Source organism: Meleagris gallopavo, chromosome 1 (genome assembly GCF_000146605.3).
Source record: "Meleagris gallopavo isolate NT-WF06-2002-E0010 breed Aviagen turkey brand Nicholas breeding stock chromosome 1, Turkey_5.1, whole genome shotgun sequence".
In the NCBI taxonomy this organism is placed as follows: domain Eukaryota; kingdom Metazoa; phylum Chordata; class Aves; order Galliformes; family Phasianidae; genus Meleagris; species Meleagris gallopavo.
The window spans coordinates 122,327,691-122,351,805 of record NC_015011.2 but is presented as its reverse complement, the minus strand read 5'-3'; the positions used below and the strand labels follow the sequence as shown (position 1 = coordinate 122,351,805).

At 37.2% G+C, this 24,115-nt stretch overlaps 1 protein-coding gene across 1 annotated transcript in view; it reads left to right on the top strand.

Moving 5' to 3' along the window:
- The window catches only part of WWC3 (WWC family member 3), a 61,376-nt gene that overhangs the window by 17,393 nt on the left and 19,868 nt on the right, over positions 1-24,115 (top strand). The window contains exons 6-10 of the mRNA XM_019612021.2: positions 4,116-4,265; positions 6,007-6,080; positions 14,686-14,928; positions 18,265-18,354; positions 19,475-20,049. Coding sequence (XP_019467566.1) covers positions 4,116-4,265; positions 6,007-6,080; positions 14,686-14,928; positions 18,265-18,354; positions 19,475-20,049 — 1,132 coding nt within the window. The remainder of the gene's footprint in view (positions 1-4,115; positions 4,266-6,006; positions 6,081-14,685; positions 14,929-18,264; positions 18,355-19,474; positions 20,050-24,115) is intronic.

Genomic DNA, 24,115 nt, shown 5'->3' with positions numbered 1-24,115 from the left:
TCCTTTTTTTTTTTTTTTTTCTTTTCATTTTTCTCTGCAATAGTCTTTTGCTGGTATTTTTTTTTTGTTGCTGTTAAATGATGTGGGTAGCTTGTAATCGACATACAATAAATTTCCATAGTTATACAATTATTCAATCTCTAAAATATTACCCGAAGGTCAGCTGATGGACCACAAATCCTTGTTCAAGTAGACAGAACACTTAAGTCACTACTAAAAGTTTCTGCCTTGGCAGCTTTTAACATACTTGATATTTTGTGTTGGCTAGGTTTTAAAGTGATTCTCAAGTCTTCCACATGCCTAGCTAGCAAGAAATGATTAGAAAGGCAGTTCTTCATGGATGCTGTGACGCACATTTTAGGAAACTAACGGGTAATTTAAAGTCTTGTGTGTGAGACCTTGGAACAGCTTAACTACTGGCCTTGTTTTGACTCTCTCAGTAGTTTTTTTTTATTTTTTTCCCCCCATTTCTTTAGATTTTCAATCCCCACTGGCACTATATCCAGTGGTAAACATTAAGACGCCTTAAAATCACATCTTATGAACCAATTTTAAGTGCAGTTGCATAGTCTTTAAATATACATAGGTCACGCTGAAAGTAATGCTTCTTGTTTATTACCAAGGAAGTAACATCAGATAGAAAAAGAGCACAGCACTATTTGATAGAGCAGATTCTCAGCTACAAAACTCTGTTTTTCAACATAGTCACCACCATTAGCTATGTATTTTTGCCAGCTACGGACAAGAGCCTGCATACTCTTTTATTTATTATTTTTTGAAGATAATTGTTGTGGAGTTGTTTAGCTTTGGCAAACAAGTGAAAGTCTGTTTAAAACATCTTTGTAATGAGTTGAGAATTTGATCTTTTTTTTTTCCCTATGGGTTTGGAAATTGATTTGTCCACAAAAGCGCTATCTTTAAAAGCTATTGTTGGTAAGACAAGCTTTCTTACGGAAAATTGTCTGTTTTGAATGCTGTTTATAGATGAGTTGGAAGTATTCTGTAAACAGCTGGGAATTTATTTCAGAGAAAGGAAATAGAAAATTTTATACTACTTCTTAATTTAAATCTGGCCAGTGTAAGCAACAGAACTAAACATAGCAAAAGTGACTCAGTCTTGTGTAGGTGCTTGGAAAATTGTGGCTGTCGTAGAAATATGATAATTGGGTAGAGCTGTGTGGGAGAGAAGTCTGACAAGGGAAGCAGAGGGTGGTCGGATTTAAACTCGGTGCTGTGGTTACAAATAAAGCCAAATATACAATCTCACAGCTCTAAAAAAAATGGACAAACTTTTTATATAAGATTAGTAATCAAGGTGTGTGCTTATGTTCCTGAAAGCTGTGTGTGTCTCTTTTTCCCCTCCATTCATGCTTTAATTTCTGTTCCAGTATGTTTATGTTCTTTAAAAATGCTTTTTCTTAGAAAGCACTGGAGAGTTTTTGTTATTTTTTTTTTTAATTTTTATCATTTTCTTCGTTGTTATTTCCTTCTTTACCATTTAAGTAAACCAAATAGGTTAGATAAGAACTACATGGAAATGTTATGTGCCACCTAAGTCAGCTAGCAACAAATTAATTATGAGACGGCAGTGCTCTCTTTTTGGATAGATTTTGGCTGGTGTGTCTGCAGTTTCACATCCATGCATTAAAGTGGTCTGTCAGTTTCTCTAAGATTACCATAAACAATCCATCCATAAACCTCAGTTGAAAGAGAGGTTCTCTCTTCCATATTGCTGGGGATGGTCTTTCTCCTAGTAGCTGATCTAAATTGTTTCCATGGAAAAGTGTATTAACTTTAGGTTGTAATTTTTCATGTTATGATCGCAGGAAGGTATGCTTTTAATTCATCCAACTAAGGACTCAGAGGACTTCTATACTTACCATAAAGCACAGTCACCTATGCATGTAGATGTAAGTTAAGGTGATTGCCACCTTCAAAATGCTGTCATTTGTTAGTAAAATCCAGAGTTCAGCAACTGTGCCCAGGTAGGAAACCTGGCCAGCATCCAAGCAGTCCCTTATTACCTTCCAGGGAGATGCTGGAGTGGGAGGTCAGGAGCACAGCAGGAGTGCATGAAGTAGCTGAAATATGGGCAAAAGTTTAGATTTAAGTTCTGGCATCAGGACCTGTGGTGCCTGTAACATAATACATATACCTGTAGCATAATGTATGTTAGCCAAAGGTGCCAGATGGACGTAGCTTATTTGGGAGATACTTCAGGCTTTCTGAATCCCTGGTGATCATGAGATCAGCTCTGCTTTACTGGAAAAGAGAACATATTAGACATTTGATATTTGTGCAGCAACAATTTAAAATAATTATTTCCATTTCATAAATCCACAAGGGATCCATCTCAGTTCTCCATACAGCAAGAAACTGACAGGACTGGGTGATTTGCAGTGAGTTTTGGAGCACTGAGTAGAAAGATAATATTCAGTCATCTTAAAATGGCAGACACATTGGTTTTCTTTTTGCATCTTTGTAGAGCTGTTCATCTGGCAGCAAATCTCCAGAGGTTAAAAGGCCATGGGCTAGAGATTTAGTGGCAGCATAACTCAAAATTGAATTTTGTTTTCTTAGGATGACTATTTCATTTGTCCATCGTGCTAAGATGGCCCAGTTTGACTGGGAGGTAGCAGAAGAATTGGATTCTTCTGGGGACCCAAGACAAGCTGAGCTCCTTGGTGCAAGTGGCCATAGCTGTTTCTGCTGGCTGGTTTTCAGGCCTGCTGCACTTCCTAAGGCTGCTTTCTGGACTCTATAATAGGATGCCTTTGTCCTTCAGGTGGCAACAAAGTGCTCTTGCAGCTCCTGTGTGGAGCAGCCAGTTGCTGTTACACAAGCTTATCTTCCTGACTCCATTAGTTGAATTTGTTGTAGAAAGAGGAAGTGTTGCTGTATAATCCAGGGTATCCTTTTTAAACTGCTCTTTGAAGATTGAGGACTATCCTGGTAACTGGATATGCACAGTAACTGGTGCTTGTTGCAAATTGTCAGTTGTCAGAGGCACTGAAATTCCTGAGGGTCAGCGTGTTGCCATTGAGCTGCATCTGCTTAGTCTCTGATTCTCTAGTTTGGCCAATGGAGTAAGCAGTTTTGAGGTTTTTTTCTGGGGTATTTTTGCAGTCAGCTGACTTGATTACAGTATGATCTATGAACTGATACAGTTCATATAATTTGTTTGCTTTTTCCCCTTTGGTAGAGGGGGCGGGGGTGAAGAGGTGGGGGTGGGGGGGGCGGAATTTATTTTTAAAGCATTTTCTTAAAAAGTTCTTTTGATGCAGAATACTCAGGATCATAGTCATAAGTGACAGTTTGCATAGCAGTTTTGTCATAAACAGTACATCATCTGTGATTTTTGAAAAATAGAGAATACATAATCAGAAAATAAGTGGCAATGACAATTACACCTTTTTATTAAAGGAATTATAAGAGCCTGCCGACCAAGTTCTTACAGTCAAACAAACTTCTCTAATTTAGTTTGACTTTGTTGCTCCTTTTCTCCTTTAAGACTGCTCGAAGTCTGTGCTTCACCCGTACAGTTTATGTCATTGTCTAGACATTTCAGAGATGTTGCTTGCTTAACCCAAAGTGTAAAATATCTCTGTGAATGCTGGGTAAGGGAGCAGAAGGGTGAAATCATCTGCCATAAGGCCACAGTCAATACAAGCTATTCATCAAGTTGTATGTGAGGGGAGTAGTGGCTGAGGAATGTAACCTGGGCAGAAGATGGCAAAAGGGCAGGTGAATCACATTTGTCTTTCATACCAACGAACTTGCTATGTAAGCTGACAGTTGCTAGATATAAAGAACTGTAGGCCATACAAAAACTAAAACTTTCATAGACCTAAAATAAATTGTAAAAATGAGATTAAAAAAAATATATATATATAGATGCTTCTTTGAAAAAAAATATTTATTGCAAAGCAAAGGTGGTGCTTATTAGCTGATAGAGCTGATAGCATTATGAATTTTACTTAATGCAAATAGCTCTTTTAAGGCAAGCTGCCTATATGAAGTCATGCTCTCTAGGCAGAATTCATTTCTGTTTTTCTATTAATAATGCTATTATCAAAATCTGTTGTTATTATTTTTTTTAATGTCTTTTCTTGTAGAGCCTGGCCAAGCTAACCGATGGATTCAGGAATAGCTGTTGCATTACAGATTCCCTGCAGGATCTCCAGCACAATTCTAGTTCACTCAGTGATTCCTGTTTACCTCAACAACACTGCGATGCTTGTTCTCAGACTGACATCACTGGGGAGGTATGTATTCCTACGTGAGCCATTTGCTTTAGAAAATCAGCTGCTTTTTCTACTGGAGTGGTACTTTGTTACTTCCTGTTTTAATTCAAGACATATTAACTGTGGCAGAACAAAAAATTGAAATAAATATTTGACTGTGAAGGATTTGCATTTTCTTATTGTTCCCAGAGCATGTGAATGGTGGGCTTTGCCATTCTACTGCTTGAGCATGGTGTACCTCATAGATACAGTCAGCCTGGTAATAGAGATGGAAGTTTTGTTTCTTTTAATCTTGTTTTTATCTTGATTTTCATTGTTTGCACACATCAAAGACGTAGAGTAAACCTCTGTTCCTTTCATTTTCCCATGACAAGGAAATACTTGTTAAGTCCCAAAATATTTTTCTTAAACAACTAACAAAGTTTCTGGTCTACTTTATTATACTTTTATGTTGAGATATGCCTTTAAATAAGGTGTTTGAAAATGGCTTATCATCAGTCTTCAGAGATAGTTCTGTGTGAATGAAAGAGTATATTTCAAATAATAAAATTTTGCTTACTCTGTAACTGTGGCAGCCTAGCGTTTGCTTCTTTGGATGAGACTGACAACAGAGCAATAAGAAAACCTGTCTGCAGTTTTATAGTACCATAGTTTATGTGTTACTTCATATTCAGTTATTTCTTTTGAACTGTGTAACTTCTAATCACAGGCTTTTATCACTTCATTTTGATTTCATTAGCTTTTACTGATGACTAGTAGCCAAGCTGAATATCTCTAGAGGACCTCTGCATAAGAGGAAATCTGTATTTTTAATAGGTTAGTCCCAAAGTATCTAAGAAAATTTATTTAACACTAGAATTTCTTGCAGGGTGTTAGTTAAATGGTGCCTTTGGGGTGGCATTTTTCAGGCTGATGCTGGATGTGATTAACGAATTCCAAAACAAATTACCTAAAAGGAAAATTGCAACATTTTCCCATTCACAGTATACACTGAGTGCCTTCTAAGACGAGCCAACTGTAGTCAGAAAATTATTTTTGTTGTGTTTAGTGTTATTTCTTAGGAAAATAAAATTGTATAATGAGGTTAATTATTTTCCTGAATTATTAGTGATGGAATGTGAGTAAAGAAGAGGTGGTTTTTTACACATGTGATGATGAAGAGAACAAAAGAAGCAGTTAGATAGCAAATCTAGAGGTGCAGCAATGAAGAGGGCAACTACTGATGCCCTAAGATGAAGAGAAGTTGTTGTAGAAACCAGGCTGTATACAGAAGGACTTGTAACATATACGCATTTTTTGTGACTGACTGATTCGAAGGACAGATAATGTTTTTGTAGTAGTGTTTAAATCACACTAATGATCTAAGTGCTGGGTAATACATTGCAGTATGTGGAATGTAGTCTGAATTATTTCTTACTAAACTATCCCTTAAGTAATAAAATATTTCAGTTAAAACATACTCGTTACATTTTAGGCTTGCGTAAAGTTGAAAAGCTTTGATATTTTGTAAGTGATACTGTTTGCAAGCCCTTCATTTCCTGCATGAAAGGGCTCACTTATCTTTTATATGTTTAGCTACAAACCAGAGTTGTATGTCTAAAGCATAAAATTGATTTTGGTTGTTATTATTCAAAACATTCACAATTTTTAGTTAGGCCAACAGGAGAGACAAATTTAACCCTTTACTTTGAGAGTGTATTTAAAATCTCATTTAAAATCTCATCTGTTTTCCCCCCATCTTTACTCTTCAACTCTGCAAAAGTTTGGGTTCGATGATAAAACAAGACTTGTAGACAAAGTAAGACTCAACTGGCAATATGAAGAAGCCAAGAAAAGGTAAATAAAGACAAAATCGATATTTTTATTTTTACTTATGTTGTCAGTGTTTTCAAAGTAGAACCGGAGCCAGTCTCCTAACTGAAATGTCTTGAGGAAGATTAATATGCTTACTGTGCTTACTTCTGATAGTTTGGAGGTAATAAAAGCTTAGGTAAACGTAAGACCTTATCATAAGATTATTATATTTGTTTGCATAGATAAAACTGAATGTCAGTGCTATTCTACACTTGTACAAACAGAAAGCTGCAGTAGTTTAATTGAGCTGTTTATTTTTTCTTTATTCTTCTCAAGCCTCAGTATAAACAGTCTTTAATATACACCCGGTTTATATCTGGTTGTCTCTGTCAGTTTGTTCAGAACTTTACATACCTGTGATCTCAATGATGAAGTAGTAAATTCAGTGTGAAGACAGAATGAAAAAATTCTTGAGATAAGTAGACATTCATAGCTGCATAAAAAGACACATAAAAATAAATTTTGAGGATGAAAAACACATGACAAAAACATTTTTAAGTTAACTTGGAATTAATTAATTCTTTCAACCTATTTACTTATTATAATTACTTCTTTCTTTCGTGAAGTCTTGCAGATTTTTTCACGGCTTTGTGAAAGTAATCTATCTGATTTAGAATTATTTTAAAAGTATTACCTATTGGTGTAGTTTAATTGGCCCTTCTTTAATCTTGCTGCTTTTAAACTATCTGTTGCATATTCAGGACAGTGCTGTAGGTGCAGATGATAGCTTGAACATAGTAACGTTATGCATTTATGATTACGTTAATTTGCTCTGGTAGAGTGGTCTCTAACTGAAATTGACTGGCACTCGAAAGATCCAGTTACAGGCAATTCTGAGAACCTTATTTTATTAAATTTGTTTTTCAAGTTGTTTTTTTTTCCTTTTCAATTTTGTCTGTTTTTCTGTTTCTAAGAACAAGGGGTAAAGACAAAGTCCAGTACTCTTGCCTGTTTTTCATGCAGTGATGGCTTTTTTTGAGGAAAACTCTTATGTTGTCATATGTCTTGGCACAGATTGGAAGCCTTATAGGCAATTTGCCATTTTTTTTTTCTTGGAAAGTTTGCCCACATTTGGACGCAATACAGGCATAGAAAAATAAATTGATGCAAGCACATTAGAAATACACAGCTAAATTTCTTCAGCATTTGTAACTGGAATAAAAGTCTGCACTGTAAAATGCATTATGCGGGTACCAGTGACTATTACCTATCAAAAATTAATTAGCTGGAAGGAAAAAAGGCAAAACGAAAAGCTGTATGTGTACTGTTTGGTCTGAGGTTAACCCTTAAGCACATCACAGCCCAGTGGTAATTTAGGATTACATGACAGTTGTTTTAGGAAAAAGAATAGGATTTAGTTTTGCACTGTTCAGTTTAGGAGAAATACCGGTGCCCTAAAGATTGTATTAAAAGTTTTTCATTAAGTTTTCTCAGGTGGAAATGCTGAATAATTGTTTATATACAGAATGCAGTATTTCTGAACATGAAACTGATTGGGCTTCTGACATTAATTGAATGTAGAAAATCTGGGTAACTAACGTTGCAAACAGAGAACAGTGATTGCAGTAAGGGTAGTTTTGTTGTCCTGGAATAGCAGCTCCAACAATGCTCTGTTATTTAGCAAAAGCACGTTAGTTCTTTTAAAATAGTAGCCTTATTTTGCCCAGTATGTTGTACAGAAATAATCAGCTTTCAGCTTTTGAGTGGAACTGCACAAAGCTCATTGCCCCTACCAGTTATCTCTGTGGTTGCATTCTTCATTTATCATGCATTCCTTCCCCTTAGCTTGCTGGCATTTCTGTAGGGCTTTTGTCTCTACTAAATATCTTTGTGCTCATTCTGCCTTGGCTGCTGAAATATCTACTGTTACTGCGCAGTGTGGGTGACGGAATGTGCTGCCATGGATTAAAATCTACAAAGTAGAAAATTAAAATGCTACAGTATATCACAACTGTAAAATAGTATATTATGACTGCTTGCTTGTCAAACAGGGTGTAAAATGCATAGCAAACAAGTTTAGCAGGCAAACTGCCTGTATGTCCAAGTTTAAGGTAGGGCTTTAAAAGTACACTGGAAGAAAAAAAGCGTCTCTCTTCCCTTAAAGGAAAGCAAGCGGAAAATATACCCACTAACTGAAGGGCAGCATGTTGCAGTTTTGCCATAGATGATAGTATTGATAGTACTGATGACAGCTTTAGATGCCAACAGAATACTTGCCGTGTGTAGTGCAGAAGTTTTTTAAAATAAAAGTACATTCTCTGTGTATAGTATTTTAGTGAGAAAATGCAGTGTTGGGATTTCTGACTGACCCACCTTGAGAAATTTGGGAGATGAACCTAGTGATAGTGGGGAAGTTGGTTTATATTCCCCAAATATATTTTTCCTCTTTCATAAAATATACTTTGACTTTTATTCCTCCTTTAAAAGTCTCTCAGAGTACTGAGTGGTTTGGTCTTTGCATAAATTGAGACATTTGCAGAGCTTTTTTTTTTTTTTTGCTTTTTTTTTTTTTTTTCCCCTTCAGCTTCCTACTGGAAGGAAGTCAGATAATTTGCAATTTAATTTTTCCCATGAGTATCTTCAGATGCTTTGAGCTGTGAGTTCTGACATCTTCAAAAAGCTGTAGAAATCATCTTTTATCCTGTGTCTGCTCCAGTCTCTGAGAGGAGACGTGGAAACTCCACTTTTTATTTCAGCAGTCGTGCTGAGGGGCTCCTGCTCTTTACCATTCTCTTCCCCCCCCCCCCATTACTGTTAAATAAACTGTACCTTATTTCCGTGAAAATGTTTCTCTCAGATCTGTCAGTGTGGCCCTCCAGAGAAGCAAGAGGGAGGGAGGAAGGCATTTTTGAGCAGACAGCCCCAAGCTGCATGGATAAATACTGTTTTCAGTTTCAGTTGCTATTTCAGTGAGACCACCTCTCATGAAAAGCATTTGCATGCTGGAAAGTGTCCCCCTCAAGCATTTTTCTGAATAGACTTTTTCATAGAAAGAGAAATCAAAAGCAAATTGTTTTCCTTTGATACCTCAAAGTTGTACAATTTAAAGTAATGACTACACAAAGTATATTGGTGAATGATGATGAAATGTCACTGCTACAGCACCTCATACCCTGGGAAGTGAATTAATCAATAGATGAAAAATGATCCCTCCAATAACAGGCACTGCTTTTTATTTTTATTTTTTTTTAAATCCAGTCTGATGGCAGCTGACTTAAGTGAACAGAAACATCCAAGCATTTTCAACCAGTTTATCTAATTTGGGAGCAGAAAGAGTAATTTCTTTACAGTCACCTGCATTTTCAATTTTGGAAATGTTATTTTCCAATTTAATTGTTTAGAGCATATGGAGGCTTGAAAAAGCAAAACAAAATAATTACATATTTTTCTGTTAAAATTCATCCTGTGAAGGCAAGTTGCAAGTTTAAGCAAGTTTATTTGCTTAATTTTTAGTGAAATTCAGTGGATTTGTATGTTTTACTCTGCTAAACTAATCTGAAAATCTGATTTAGGGATGAAGTAATTTGTCTGATATCCCATAAATATCTGGCTTAGGAATGTTAGCTAAATTTAAATCTCCCAGTATTAACTTTTAAACACACAGCTGTCTTTCTCTTTGGGTTAGTTCTATAGCATGGCTCTGCTCCCTCTATATCTTTAGAGTTTTCATTGTACCAATTTAAATGTGAGTTAAGGAAATCCTAAATCCTCTCCTCCATTGGTTTTAGCAGGCTTTATTTTGAAGGTGAATAACTTATTTTATTTGCAAAATGCCAATGGACTCTAAAGATTTCATGAGTATCTTAAACCGGTTTAAAACCTCCTTGTTCAAACAGGCTGCCAGAAAGGCTGGATATTCTACAGAGTGTACTTGCCAAAGCCACAGTGGCACATACTTGCAGGAACAGCCAAAGTAGACACAGTGGAGAAATTTTATGAGCTTTTGGCTGAGTTCCCCAACTTCTTGTTCTTTCCATTTCTCTCTTCCTCTTTCCCTAGCCTTCCCCTTTTTGAATATAATTTGTAATTCACTCTCCCAAGGGCCTGTAAATACCAGAAATTACCTGGCTCTTAGACTATTCATTATGTGTCTTCTGTCCCATGACCTTGGTGTTATATGATGGTAGAAGTTGCCTGTTAGCTGAAGTGGCAGAGAATTGGGTTAGGATCTGACCGTAAGCCTCCTGGTGTCCCAGAACCCAGTTCTGCTTAAAGAAAAAAGTAAGCTGGGCTGATTTATTTTTTGTGCAATCAGTTCCCATTTTCCTCCAAATCGTAACTACGGGTTCTGTTTTTATTTATTATTAACAATATTCCCATTATACAGGTAACAAAAGCTTCAGCTGTAGACTAGTCTGATGTGTCACCCAAAAGTCAAGAAGTGTTCTTTTTTTCTTCTTTTCTTGGAAAATTCAAAATAACTTCAGAGAACTTGTTTAAGCCAGGATGATCAGCACTTGTAGGTTAGGAAATACTTAGTGTAGGGTATTATTTTGTCCCTTTAGTGAATATAAATTTGAATGTTGATATTCCTTCAGTGTGTTTATCTCCCCAAGACACTTGCTTTTAATGGGCTTACTTGTAATGTCTGCAGTTCAGATTGTTTCATCTCATAAAAAGTGATTTTTACTTCAGGATCGCTTGAAGTACAACTCATGCTATACTTTAATAAATAAAATCTTCTAAAATAGAAGTTCTTGAGCTCATCAGTATAATTTTATTCATGCAGGGTTCAGATAGCAGTCTGGAAGTAGAGATTCTGAATGCCAGCAAAATCATTTAGTTTTCCTCAGCTATTTCCAATGACAAAATCACAGAATCATAGGAGTTGGTAGAGACTTCTAGAAATCTTCAAGTCCAACCTCCTGCTAAAGCGGGTTCCCTGCAGTAGGTGAATTGTTGCTCTGGTTTGTCTAGAGGAGTCTATGTAGAAGTGTAATGATTGAGACATGCTGCATTATTCTGAAAATGTATACTTCTTCCATCCCATAGTGTAGTTTGGATGATGCTTGGAAAATTAATGTTTGTCCTGTTTTCCACCCTTATGACATGCCTATGTTATTGTGAACATTATTGAAATGTATGCATCAAGCCAGCTATTTCACTGTGACCGTTTCAGGGCAAGTTTTGCCATTTCAAATCTGTGTTTACTTCATATCACTAAGGTTGTCTCACCTGTGCACTCCTGCTTCTCTGCTTAATAGGAGCTGTTATATTCATTTCTATTAGCAATTTTTAAATATTGAAATAAACAGCAAGTCAATCTTGCCTACCTAGGAAACCAGTCATTTGATACCACCTACTCGAGTGTGGAATGCAAGCTCCTCGGTGCTTGTTATGCAAGGATGGGAATGGGCAAAATGCCTGGAATGTTGATGGTTCAAAATTAACTGTTTTTTTTCCAGGAATATGTTAAATTGGTACATTATTAGGGGCCTTGGTATATCTGGTGTTAGGCCAAGATAAAAGGACTCTCATAGTGACTAGACTTAAGAAGTAGTATCTTAAAAATAGACAGTAAGAAGCAAAAATATGTTTGGAAGAAATTAAATTGCTATCCCTGTCAAGTCGTTGATTTAAGTGAGTGTTTAAGGTAGACAAAATACATACATTGAAAGAAGGCAAAATAGCCACTTTTTGTAAGAGATGTCTGGTGTAGTATGGGCATTAAATTTGGCATGGACAAGCCCGGTAAAAGTGCTTATCTGTGCATTTATTATGTTTGGAAATAAAAGCTTGTGTTGCAAGAAACAAACTACAAGTATGAAACATGCTACGAAGGATTTTTCTTATTAAGGTTTTGGGTGAATTAAACGTCTGCTATCTTCAGATACATTTCTTAGGTTTGGGTGAGGGAGACTGTAAAAGCCCTAGGGATGTCTTCTAGCCAGCAAAATAAATTTTAACAAGTGTTATCACTGGTAGCTTTTTGGAGCAATATGCTACATAGAGATCTTTAGTGAAAGACAAGCAACAAAGTTCCCCAGAAAAGTTTGGTGTGCTTGCAGGAATTGCAGGAAATACAGGTTGCAGGAAGCTGGCTTATGATTGCTGAAGTTCTCCCAACAGATTTCTGCATTATGTAGTGTTATGCAAGTACTTTTTCTTTGCTTTAAGGGAAGAAATGGACAGGAGACAGGAACTGCTAGCAGAAATGCTGAGCGCATCAAGGGAATCAAATTAAGTACCTAATCAGATCTTGGAACTTTTCAGTGACACAAGCCTAGTCCACAGCAGTACTTTTTCCTTTAATAATGGTACAAATAAGTTATTGTACCACAACTTTCTGCTTTCAAAGCATCTTCTATCAGAAATTTGGGGAAAAAAGCAAACTTTAATGTGGAATGGCATACCCAGGGAGAGTAACGTGTTCTTCGCAAACACGAGAGTCTAAATTAAAACCTCCTGTATTTCAAGTGTTGTCCTGATCAGCCAAGCTGATTTGATGGCCAAATGACACTGAAAGGAGAGATCACTTCCTTCCTTCTGCCATTTTCCCATCTCGTCTGCTGGCATTTCTCTCTTCTTCACTGCCTGTGTTAGCATTTATTTACTTCAGTGGCCATTATGGTAACCAGCTCAGTCTGCATTAGAAAAATGCCTAGCAAGGCAACTGTGATTGGATCACTCCTTCAGTTGTTTCATCAAACTGACCCCAGAGTCTTCACCAAACACTTCTCATCTTTCATTCAGAAGCCACAGCAGAGTTTGTGAACGTGGTCATTCCAATTCATTGCCAAGGCTCAGCTGATTCACACTCCCAAATTAAGCTGTGACCATCCAAATGTGCTTGAGTTTTACAATTCTCTTGAGCAGACCTTGGGTTCCTGTTTGTTTCATTTGGCACTGAACACTTGAAAATCAAGCTGTATACATGTTCAGAAGTGCTTCCTGAATCTGTAACTGCTGAGCAGGGTGGGTGAGGAAGAGGAGGGAGGGTTAGTGGCCCTGACATCCCTATGAGGGGATGAGGTGTTTGTCAGGAAACTGCCTTTGGAATTCACGCACAATAGCTGAGGAATTAAATATTTAAACTGCATGTATTGATTCACAGTGGTGCTTTCACTAGCTGTTTGCAGGAAGTTGGGTATTGATCTCAGGAAATTGAAAACGTATTGAAGGACTTGATAAAATATTATACTTCAGACTAAAATGTAACACAATACCCAAGTTCTTTACTTGCTGTAAATGAAAATTAAAGGGAAAGAATGGTATTTGTCAAAATTAACAGTAAGGTTCCTGTTTATCTATGAACGTGTAAACTAACTAACACAATTGTTGACTTGCATTAATACTTTATTTCCCTTGCCATGATAATAAGATGGCCAAATACTTTCCAGTTGACAGTCTGAAATAAATACTGCTGTAGGTTAGGGTTTAAATAGGAAAAATCTACCTTCATTGTGTGCCTTTTCATTTATTCTTGGGCAGACATTATCATGCTGTGGATTTCTGCTTGCTTGTTGTGTGCTTTTAACATTACTTTGTTAATTCGTTTCTTGTATTACCATATACTTCTTCATTTAAGGACAGTAATCTTTTCTTGCGCCCTTAACTTTGAATGCTGCCATTCAGATGAAACTGAGGAGTACAAATGCATAACTTTGGTGAAGCTTAGTTTCTTACAAATGTTCAAAAATCAGAAAGCTGGATTTTCTTATTTACTTTTCATTTTAACAGTAAGCTTCTGAAGTGCCTTAAATTGATCACTGTAAGACAAACATAAAAAACAAACAGTAACAGAGTGTTCTCCCTGTTACGGTTATATATATTTTGATTTTGCCAAAAGAAGCAGTTGTGAAATTTTCAGCTTTAGGGGTTGGTGTAGTGTTTATTAGAATTCAGAATTTCTTTTTAGCAGATCAGTTTCTCACAGTGTTTTGGTTCAGTGAATGGAGATAAAAATGAAACAAAACAAAACAAAAAACTCCTTTTGGCTATGAAGTCTACTACTGAAAATAACATTGAAGTTAGCATATCTAACGATTTGATGATTGATCCATTTTAAGTCATCTGGATTTTGCAACCAGTGAATCTTTTTTTCTGGACCTACATTTTTGTTTTACTGATAATTAATATGTTCTTAAAACTTTGTTGTCAGTCAGGACATGTTCCTCTGTTGAGGTGGGGCATGACAATACAGAACTTCTCAAAGGCAAACACTTCTTTGCTGCGTTTCTCAAATCCCATGTTAAGATATGATAATGGAAGAATGAGTAACAGAAAGGTATTCAGATTCATCAGCTTGTACAAACATCGTACTCAAGAGCTCTAAAGTATCAGTTGATTTTTCTATAAAAAGAGCAATCTGTGAAGACAGATCCTGACCATGTGATAAATGTGTTGTAGTTCTTATACAGTTACACATTACTGAATACTTGACATTCTTTACATTTAAAACAAACAAACCAAGAAATACCCCAATTCTAGAAACAAATAAGCCTCATGAAGACCGCTAAGTTTTTTTGTTTCAGAGTTTAGCTGAAAGTTACTGAAGCTGACAGGCTTCACCTTCTGATGTTTTTCTTTTACTTGTCTTCATCTTTGTCTCTTCTGTGTTATGAAATATATTTATTCTCTTTTAAAGAGTTTCAAATATACAACAGCAGCTGGCCTTGCTAGACAATGAATCTTGGCCAGGAATGGCTGAAGCGGACAGGGACCGTCTTCAGCTCATCAAGGAGAAGGAGGCTCTCCTTCAGGAGCTGCAGCTCATCAGTCAGCAGAGACGATCCCCAGAAGACATTGCACGTTTGGAGGAAGAAAAAAGACGTTTGGAGGATGAAATTCAGCGGGCTCGAGCAACCTCTGCTCATGGGGCCACTGAAAGGTTTGTGAACTTAAATCATTTTCTGAAACGCTGGGTAGTTTCAAAATGAAGAGTAGAGAATTTCATGTGTTTAAGAAACAAACAAAAAAGTGTAGTAATTTGTTTCAGTGAAACATTTTGCTCCTGACTCTGCCATTATTTAATTCTGCCTGTCTTGAAGTTCTGTGGAGGACTGTTAGTGATGTTGACTGGCTAGCTTTTCGTTCATTCATCTAAACTGTGAGAATAGAAAGAAGAGATCAGATTGGTCGTATCAGATACTTAGAAGTCGTTGTCGAGTGATGTTGCCAGGTAAGAAAGACAAATGAGAGCACCTGGACAATGAAAGATTTTTCTAGTATTTTACAGTGGAGTAATGGTCATCTTCAAATTCATCAGAACAAAGATCTTTCCCTATGTTTGCTTTCTGTTTCAGAATGGGAAAGATAAAGGATTTTTTTTCATCTGTTTCATCAAATTTTTTCTTTTAATTTGCAATTTTTGCAGCATGAGCATGTGTGAACACTGACAGTATAGTAAACTGAAAATGTAATTAAATGTAAAGTTTTGTGTGAGAACAAATAAACGAAGAAAAACATTGCAGCAGAAGCACTGTTTATTTCCAAATTAGACGTTTTTTCCTCTAGTCAAAGAAATGGACCAAAATTCTTTGTGTTCTTGTTACCATAGACTGCTTTCAGTGAAAAGCATGAAAGTACTTGTTTTTATTTTCCAGAATCACTTTCTCTTAAATAATTGATACATACATGCTATGTAAATGCCAGAAATGCTAACCTAAAACCATACAGAGGAGGTGTTTGTTGCCTTTTAAAATTAATTTATTTATAACAGAACAATACTTCTGTTTGAGGCATGAAAGATTTTTCATTTCTCTTGCTATTCTTTTTCTTTCTGAAACAAACTGAGGCATGAATAAATGGTAAAAAGCCAGGTAAAAATGAGGGAAAATTATGTGAAACAGATTTAATGTGATCCATTTTAAGGCTAATATTTATGCAATTAAGAAACCATTAAATAGATTTGGAAGTGCCTTCCATGTACAGACTCGGTTCCTTTGGACAGACTTACGTTAGATGGTAAATTCAGGCAATAAAAACAGAAAATTAACAGCCACCCTGCAGTTCGGTGTTGTGTATTTTGCAATTTTTGCAGTATTGTCAAACAAGCTTTCCAGCGTGAACTGACAGAGAAGGGAGTTCACTTTACACTGCAGTGTAGTAAGTTTTATTTGTTGTTCTTGGGCTCTCATGTTAGGTACTGCATACTATGTTGGCAAGAAGGCCAAGCTATTTTTCCATGTAGTTCATGCAGTGGAAACCAGCATTCCAGTACGATATTTGATATTTCAAATGCTAGCAAAAAGTAGAAGTTAGAATAATATTTAAGGCCACCCTTTTTTTGTGTAACAAATTGGAGAAAATCTTGACTATTAATAACCTTTATTTATTTATTTGTTTAGTTTAAGCTCCAGAGTAACCCAAACTATTCCCAGTTCTACTTTTCTATTTCTACTTACTTCTAGTCACAAAATAGAAAGAAATTTCCTGTTTAAATAATTACCAGTTTTGTGCTGTTGTGGAGTTTTAAATATACTGCCTTATGGATCAGAACTAACTCAAAGTCTGTATGACAAAGGGGTCCCTGAGGGCAGTGATCACCTGAATGATACAGCAGAGCTCCAGCCTTCCTTACACCACTTAGTTAACCCGATATGTGATGCACAGAAACAGGAGAAAAGCTTTGATCTTGCACACGCTTTGGTGTGGAGCTTCTGCTGTGTTGTCGCAATAAAGGGAACCTCCTCAGAGGGTGAGAAAGGTTTGCTGGAGTGTGGTGCTGCAGACTCCATGCCAACATACTGAATTAATGCAGTTGGAGGCCAACAAAATTGAGAGATTTCTGTTTTTACTCTTCACAAAGATATATTTTTCGTACCTTTACCATTCACATTTCACTGAAATAAATGTTGCTGTTTTATCCAAAAGGGTTTCCTTTTTAATGATATTTTTCTATCCTGCCACTTAGCATGTTGAGTTCTAGCAGCTGTCTGCAGTTGGTAAGGTCTGACACATGAATCTTAAATACGTTTGATGTGCTGCCTCCAGACTGTCCGTCAGAATCCCAGTTTCTAGTCAACTTGTGAACATAGGTCTGGAGCAATAACTTTCCTGATCCAAGTGTACAAATGTATAACATGAAATGGGTTATTACACTGATTCTATTTTGAAATTTAGTGATTGGGTTTGGAAGATTAAAGCCCCAGGAATACCTGTAATTGTCCATTCAGGAAAAGAATAAATGTACTTTCATAGAAACATGGAATGGTCTGGGTTGAAAAGTAATATAATGACGAAGGTTTCAACCCCCCTGCTATGTGCAGGGTCACCAACCACCAGACCAGGCTGCCCAGAGCCACATCCAGCCTGGCCTTGAATGCCTCCGGGGATGGGGCATCCACAACCTCTTTGGGCAACCTGTTCTGGTGTGTCACCACCCTCTGTGTGAAAAGCTTCCTCCTAATATCTAACCTAAACCTCCTCTGCCTCAGTTTAAAACTATTCCCGCTTGTCCTATTGCTATCAGCCCATGTAAACAGTCATTTCGGTACAGCATTTAAGAAATCTTTCAGGCATGTGAGACTGACAGCATTACAGGTATCTTCTACCTGTGTTGTGGCAGTAGTGCTGAGTAATTCTGCTGCTTGTTATTAGAATGTGCAAAAATAAGTCACAGTAAGAGGTTTTTGCCATTGCTTAGCATTCAAAATGCTATATTGTCTGCTTAAATATATAAACTTGCTTGAAACAAGTAGAATTACAACTTGAAGTTGTGTTTTATGGTAACTGCTTAATAAAAATTCTCCAAAGCTTTTCTTTTTACCTTTGAAGTGTAACATTAATTTGCTTGGATAACAGAACTATTTGGAATATTTTTTTCCTACCAGGGCGACTAGTCATATTAGTTTTCTGTATTTTACTGGCACAATTATGTTGATGCAAGGGAAAAAAAATCCTGTAGAGTCTGATGCTTTTACCTAGAACTTTTGATGACTTTGACAATTTCTGTAGGGTGTTTTTGACATCACGATGCTTACACTGTGCCTCAGCTAACTTTTCTTGTCTGGGAATTTGCTAGTCTTGGTTCCCATGTTCATGGTGGAATTTCCTTTGCTGCATATGCGCAGCATAAATTTAATCTTTTCATTAAACGAGAAAGCTTCTTTTTATTTTCTAACCTGCAATGTAATGGCATTTTTCAGTACTTGGAAAGCTCCTGACACTTCTTGAGCACTACTGTACTAAAGAAAAATGATAATATTTATCTCTTTAATTACAGGATATTGTTACAGGAAAAGAGAAATTGTTTGCTTATGCAACTGGAGGAAGCTACACGTTTAACCTCGTATTTACACTCCCAATTGAAAAGGTGAGTTGTGCAGAAAGAGTAGGTTTTGAAGTTTAACTGCAGCAGAGAATAATATTGGTAATGGAAGTTTACCTTCTAAAACTTCCTGTGTGTATGTGTTGGGTAAATTATATTTTTATTAAATTTATTCAGATTGATCTGTGGAATATGGTGATTTCAATGGAGTTTTGTAAATAGCATTAGTAATGGTTGTTTGGGGTAGATTTTCATGGATATCTGGAAATTTTGTCTGCTTGCTTTTGTTCTTTTACAAAAAGGAGCCCATAGTAAAATTGTCAGATTTACTTTATGTGAAAATAACATTCTTCTAAATTCTGTGAAGTTTAATATCCTGATACCTTCTCTGAAAGAGGTGATTTTGATCCCTGGTGAGATGACAGAATTTTGCCATTTAAATATGAGAACGTGCTAAGACCCACACAGAAGCCCAGAATGTTTTGCATATTCATGCTCACAGCTGCCTTCTTCGGTGCAGCTCTCAGGGATTCCTCAGCTCAACACCATGCCAACATCAAAAGCTCAGTTCCTGCTGAGTCTTACTTCGTCTCTGTCCATCATGTACGCTATTCTCTCTGTAGCTATCTAGGAACGATAGAAGGAACTGAAATAGGATTCATACTAAAGTTGTTTTCATTTTGCACTGGAAAAACCTGTGAGGGTGAGGCTTATGCAGCAGTTTGTTAGGCCTTTCCAAGTCCATTCTCTCTTATTCCCCCTGATACATTTATGATTCATCATTAACACCAACTCAGGCTGGATCAAGGTAATCTACCATTCCTGGCTTTATGCTGAGTGCACTTATCCAAGCCTTTCCTCTTCTTTGCCAAATTAGGGCTGCTTACAGTTCAGAGGAAGTAGACCTGTCCTGTTGTACTCTGGCCTGGTTTGCATGTGATTCTGATTTGACTGTCACTCGTGCTTTTCCAGTCATGTCTGTGCTTGAGACCAGGACAAGAAACACAAGCTAGACCCTAAACAGCCAGATCATCTCCCTGTGTCATGTGCTGAATACATATAAAATTGCTTATACTAGATGGGCTGATGTTTTTATGTCTGTACTGGTGCTTCTGATTGTATCTTAAAGGCTTTTTTTTGTTTCCTTTTCTTTTGCCTGACGTAGTCTGTCGGCTAGCACCCTGACAATGTCATCTGGCAGCAGCAGGGGTTCCCTGGCCTCCAGCCGAGGTTCCCTGGCCTCCAGCAGAGGCTCCCTCAGCTCAGTCAGCTTTACGGACATCTACGGCCTTCCTCAGTATGACAAGTCAGACAGCGTTACAGACTACGGGCAGCATTTGCGCTTTGACATCATTCCCTTTGAGTCTCTGACAAAGGACGTGCCGTACGCTGATCCCATTGGACATTCAAATTTCAATAAGCAACGGAGGTCTCTGGATACTCCTCAGTCCCTGGCATCCCTGTCATCACGGTCCTCTTTGTCATCACTGTCCCCTCCAAGCTCACCTCTGGACACCCCGTTTCTTTCTGCATCTCGAGATTCTCCCTTGGCTCAGATGTCTGAAGGCTTTGAGGAGATTGCAGGCATGGGAGCTCTGGAAATGCTCAGAGCTCAGACCACAGCATTGGGTGACGATGATGCACAAGGAACAAGTTCATCTCAGATGTCCTCTTACCCTGTCGACAGTGAAGGGGTGCGAGAAATGGGCCCACAGCTGACTGCTGTCCAACCTAGTGGAGGTGAGTTTCTGGACTTGATTATTTTGTCACGTGAGGTACACAACCCTAATCATACTGGCACAGTGGAGATTGTTACTCTGTTTGATTTAACTTCGTTCAGTTAAAAACTGCATGGTGGATGTTAGTACATTAAAAAGAAAATGACAGAACTTCCCTCCCTATTCTCCCCCTAAAACCAAATCAAAACAAAAGTAAAAAACCTTTCGATTTAGGGCGGAGATGAAAGAATGAGGAAATTTTGTGATAGTTTGGGTGGAAGGAAGGGAAAGGAATAGACTACAGACTTTTGTTGGAGTGGAGCACATGAAGGTATATGTATTTTGGTCTTGCATGACGAATTAGTAAAAACACACGTGGTTTAATTACATCTCAATTTCTGCCAATGTTGCCATTAGTCTGATAATTTCCAGCAACGCAAACCCAGAGGAAATTGTTGGTTGCTTTGTTTCATATTTTTAAACAAACAAACAAAAAAGTTAGGAGGGGGTGCACGAGGTGATTGTTGCTGTGATAGCACTTGAAGGTTGGCTGGCTCCATGCTGAATTCGTGCCCACTCCAGTATCAGGTTCCTATGTCTGTGTGCAGTGCAATGGGATGGGAACTACAGCAGCAGGGTGGTGCTGAATGCATGATACGCTGTGCTCATGAGTTGAGTTCACTACTTCAGCAGCTGGGAAGCATTTTTTGCTGGGGATGTGTGAGGAGCTGAGCATCCACTTGAGTGATTTGTTGTTGTCTCAGAGCATGAGCTCTGCAATCACAGAACAGTCTCAGTTACCATGGCACATACTGTTAGGGTTTTCTTTTTCTGCTTGAATGTGAAGTTGATGGACTTTCTTCGGCTTGTGTTGTTGGAAGCTTCTGAGGTGCTGTAGATGAGAGTGCAATAGAAAATTGAGTTGGAGAGATCAAAAGATGAAACAGAAACCTTAAAAAAATAAAGAAACAATTAATTTCTTTTTCTGTTTTAATCAACTGAAGAACTGCTGTTAAAATTTTCTTTCCTTATGATATTTTTGTGTGTTAACATGCTACATTTCTAATAAAACCATTACAGTAGAGGAGGGCTTTTAGAGAATATTTTAAAGATTATAATTCACGTCTCATTTCTAATATGTAGAACACTACATTCAGGACTTAGAACATAAAGGCTACTAGGAAATGTAAGCAGAGAATCTGTTATCCCATTAGATCTTGTTTGTCAGGAAATAATGAAAAGGAGCACCAGCAGTATCTAAGGAAAAGATTTCAGCTTTCTATTTTTTATGAAGAAAAAGGCCATTACTGTCCTAACAAGCCCGCATTGTTCAAATAGAATTGAACATAGACTTACTTTCCTTAACGCAGCTCGTGCTGCCAGAAGATACTGCTACAGAATTTGTTTACAAGACATAAACATTTCTCATGCCCATATTGCAGTATTCTGACCAAAATAAACAGAATTCTAGAGACTAGCATGTAAGTCTGTGCTTAAATTAGTGTCATGGAGAAGTTTCCTGAGGCTTTCTTTAAACCTCAGATCAGACCACAGCATGTCTTCACCCACTGTGGTAAGTAAAGCTATGTTAGTAGTCCATTTATAGCTCATATGTGTTTCCTAGAAATGAAGGCCTGGTCTGAAGGCTTAGAGAGCAATAGGATGAGGGTCACATCCTGCTTCAGTTTTCCTTTTCTCTCTTCTCTGTAATGTTTTTACACATTTTGCTTTTTTCTTTCTGAAGGCCTCTGGCAGAACGTGTCTGTGATGCCTCTGTCACTACTGTGGTATCTGGGTCCAGCTCCTAGTCCAGGGTTTATGACTTTTCTCTGTGTTTAACCTAGTGCTTTCTGTTCCTTTTTGAATGTATGATTAAAAGGTAACCAGTTTGTCTTGATGGATATTTTCTTTTTTTAAGTATTTGATTTTTGAAACAATTGCCTGGGAAAGAAAGACAAGTTTAAACTTTCTGGTATTGGCTGGCGTAACGACTACTTTGAGCTTGGCGTTCCCTAGTTGGTGGGTTTGCTGTTGTAATGCAGTTGTCTCCATCTATCAGTTGAAAATTTTTAAATCAATTAAGTTCATAATGTATTCTTGAAGAATTTGGTGGAGCATCAACCTCATAAAGGACAGTTTGGGATCCCCCAGATGTTGAAGGGTGTTTGTTTTTACTAAATTACTCTGCTGTATGCTTTGCTGCTGCCACCTGATGGTCTAGCAATGCAATGCTACTCTGGAAAACCAACAAGTATTAATCAGACAAATTTTTCACCAGTTCTTCCATCAAACAAAATATGGCATGATTTCCCAAATTACAGGGGTCCAGAGGGATAACACTCAGTACACTTTGTATACTCTGCTTTGAAGCAGTACTCAAGCATGCTCAGGAGTTCTCCAGCAACTGAATTTTTGATGCTCTTTTGCTTATTTGCTGTTTTCTTTTTCTGTATCTCTTCTGGGGGCATATACATTGTATTTATAAAGCTGGGGTGGGAGGAAGAGTGCTAACACCAGTCTTTAAAGATCTTCTGTATCTTCTTCTCTGTCCTAAAATAATTTTTTGAGTGTTAAATTTCCTTTAATGCCTAAGTAATCTAGTCTGCAAAATACTGACCTAATCATAGACCTAAAAGACGATTGATCACTGTGTGCTTTTCATTTTGTCTCATTTCTCATGCGGCACAACAGAAAAATGCACTGTAAGTGAACGTAAAATTACTAATCGTGCTGTTTTTGCTTGTAATTCCCAGTGTGATTTTGTGTGTGAAGTGTTTTTGTATGAGTTGCATGTGAAGGAAAAAGATTTTTCTACATTTGGTTTTGACATAATACTGTCTGATATAATCTTGTGTCTGTTTAATCGTGGCATATTACGGTATACTTAAATTTTGGCTATGTCAACTAAACAATATATTCATGGCTGTGGTTGAATACCTGAACAGTGTTTTCTGCAGGCTTCAGCTTTATTACATCATTGTAATGCCTGACAGTATCGTGGTAGGTAAAGTCTGTTTGTGTCTGTTCTAGGTTTTATGACAGTGTTTGACTCTTTTATTAGCGCATTTTGAGCTGACATGCAGTACTTGTAGTTTCGTGTGCCTGTGAAATATGCTTTAAATGTCTGGTTTTTGCTAATGAACTGCTAGACACCAATGCATATTAGACACCAAAATTTTCTTTCAAGTTCACGTTTTGAGCTTGTGGCAGCTGAGAATATTCTTTTAATCAGGCCAGTCTTTGTCAAGCTTTGGCGCCTGTTAGGAAATTCCAATTTATATATTTTGCTCACTGATTTTGTTGACATAGTAAAAGGTAATTATGTATTTTAGAAACTTTATTTTTAAACAGTTCTTTAGCTTCCTGCATTGAAAGGCCTATAGTTGTGGTACACCTTGTTCTCTTTAAGTCAAAATCTGGTGTTTCTTTCTTGATGAGTTTTTCTTACTGATTGATTTTTCTAGTCAAGTGTGTGTTCTGACATTTGCATCTCAACCAAATTTGTGGGATTGTCCAGATATAATCCAATGCTTCCTTGGCCTGCAAGGCAGTGGGCAATCATTGTTAAGTTACGAGTGTTGTAACACATCAGTTTTTCATGACAGTGTGTTGGTGCTTGACAACAGTTTTTCCTTCAGACAAATTAAGAACAGGAAACCTCCAAGGTAGAGAGCCCATGTAGAGAGTCCAACCTCCTCTTTCATCTCCTATATCTACACAGTGTTCACATAGCAGGGTGAGCCAGATACTTACTTATGAAAACATAGTAATCAGTGTGTAGTTTTTTGAAATTAATATGCTATGTGTAGATGAGCATTGGTATAAAATTGCACTTTTTTTTCTGAAGGTCAGCCATTTGCCAGTGATATGAAAATATTGAGAAACTCTTCTCTATTCATAAATGCCCTTACAAAGTGCTAGTTTTCCTTTTGCTTATCAGTGACAACAGTTACAAAAGTTGTCTCACCAAATGAAAAGATCGAAAAAAGTAAAATAAAAAACAAATTGAAATGAAATCCTCCACTTTGTACAAGTGGTAGGAGGAGAGTGCAGTTCAAACAGTTTACCAGTTTACTGGCTTTTTTTTC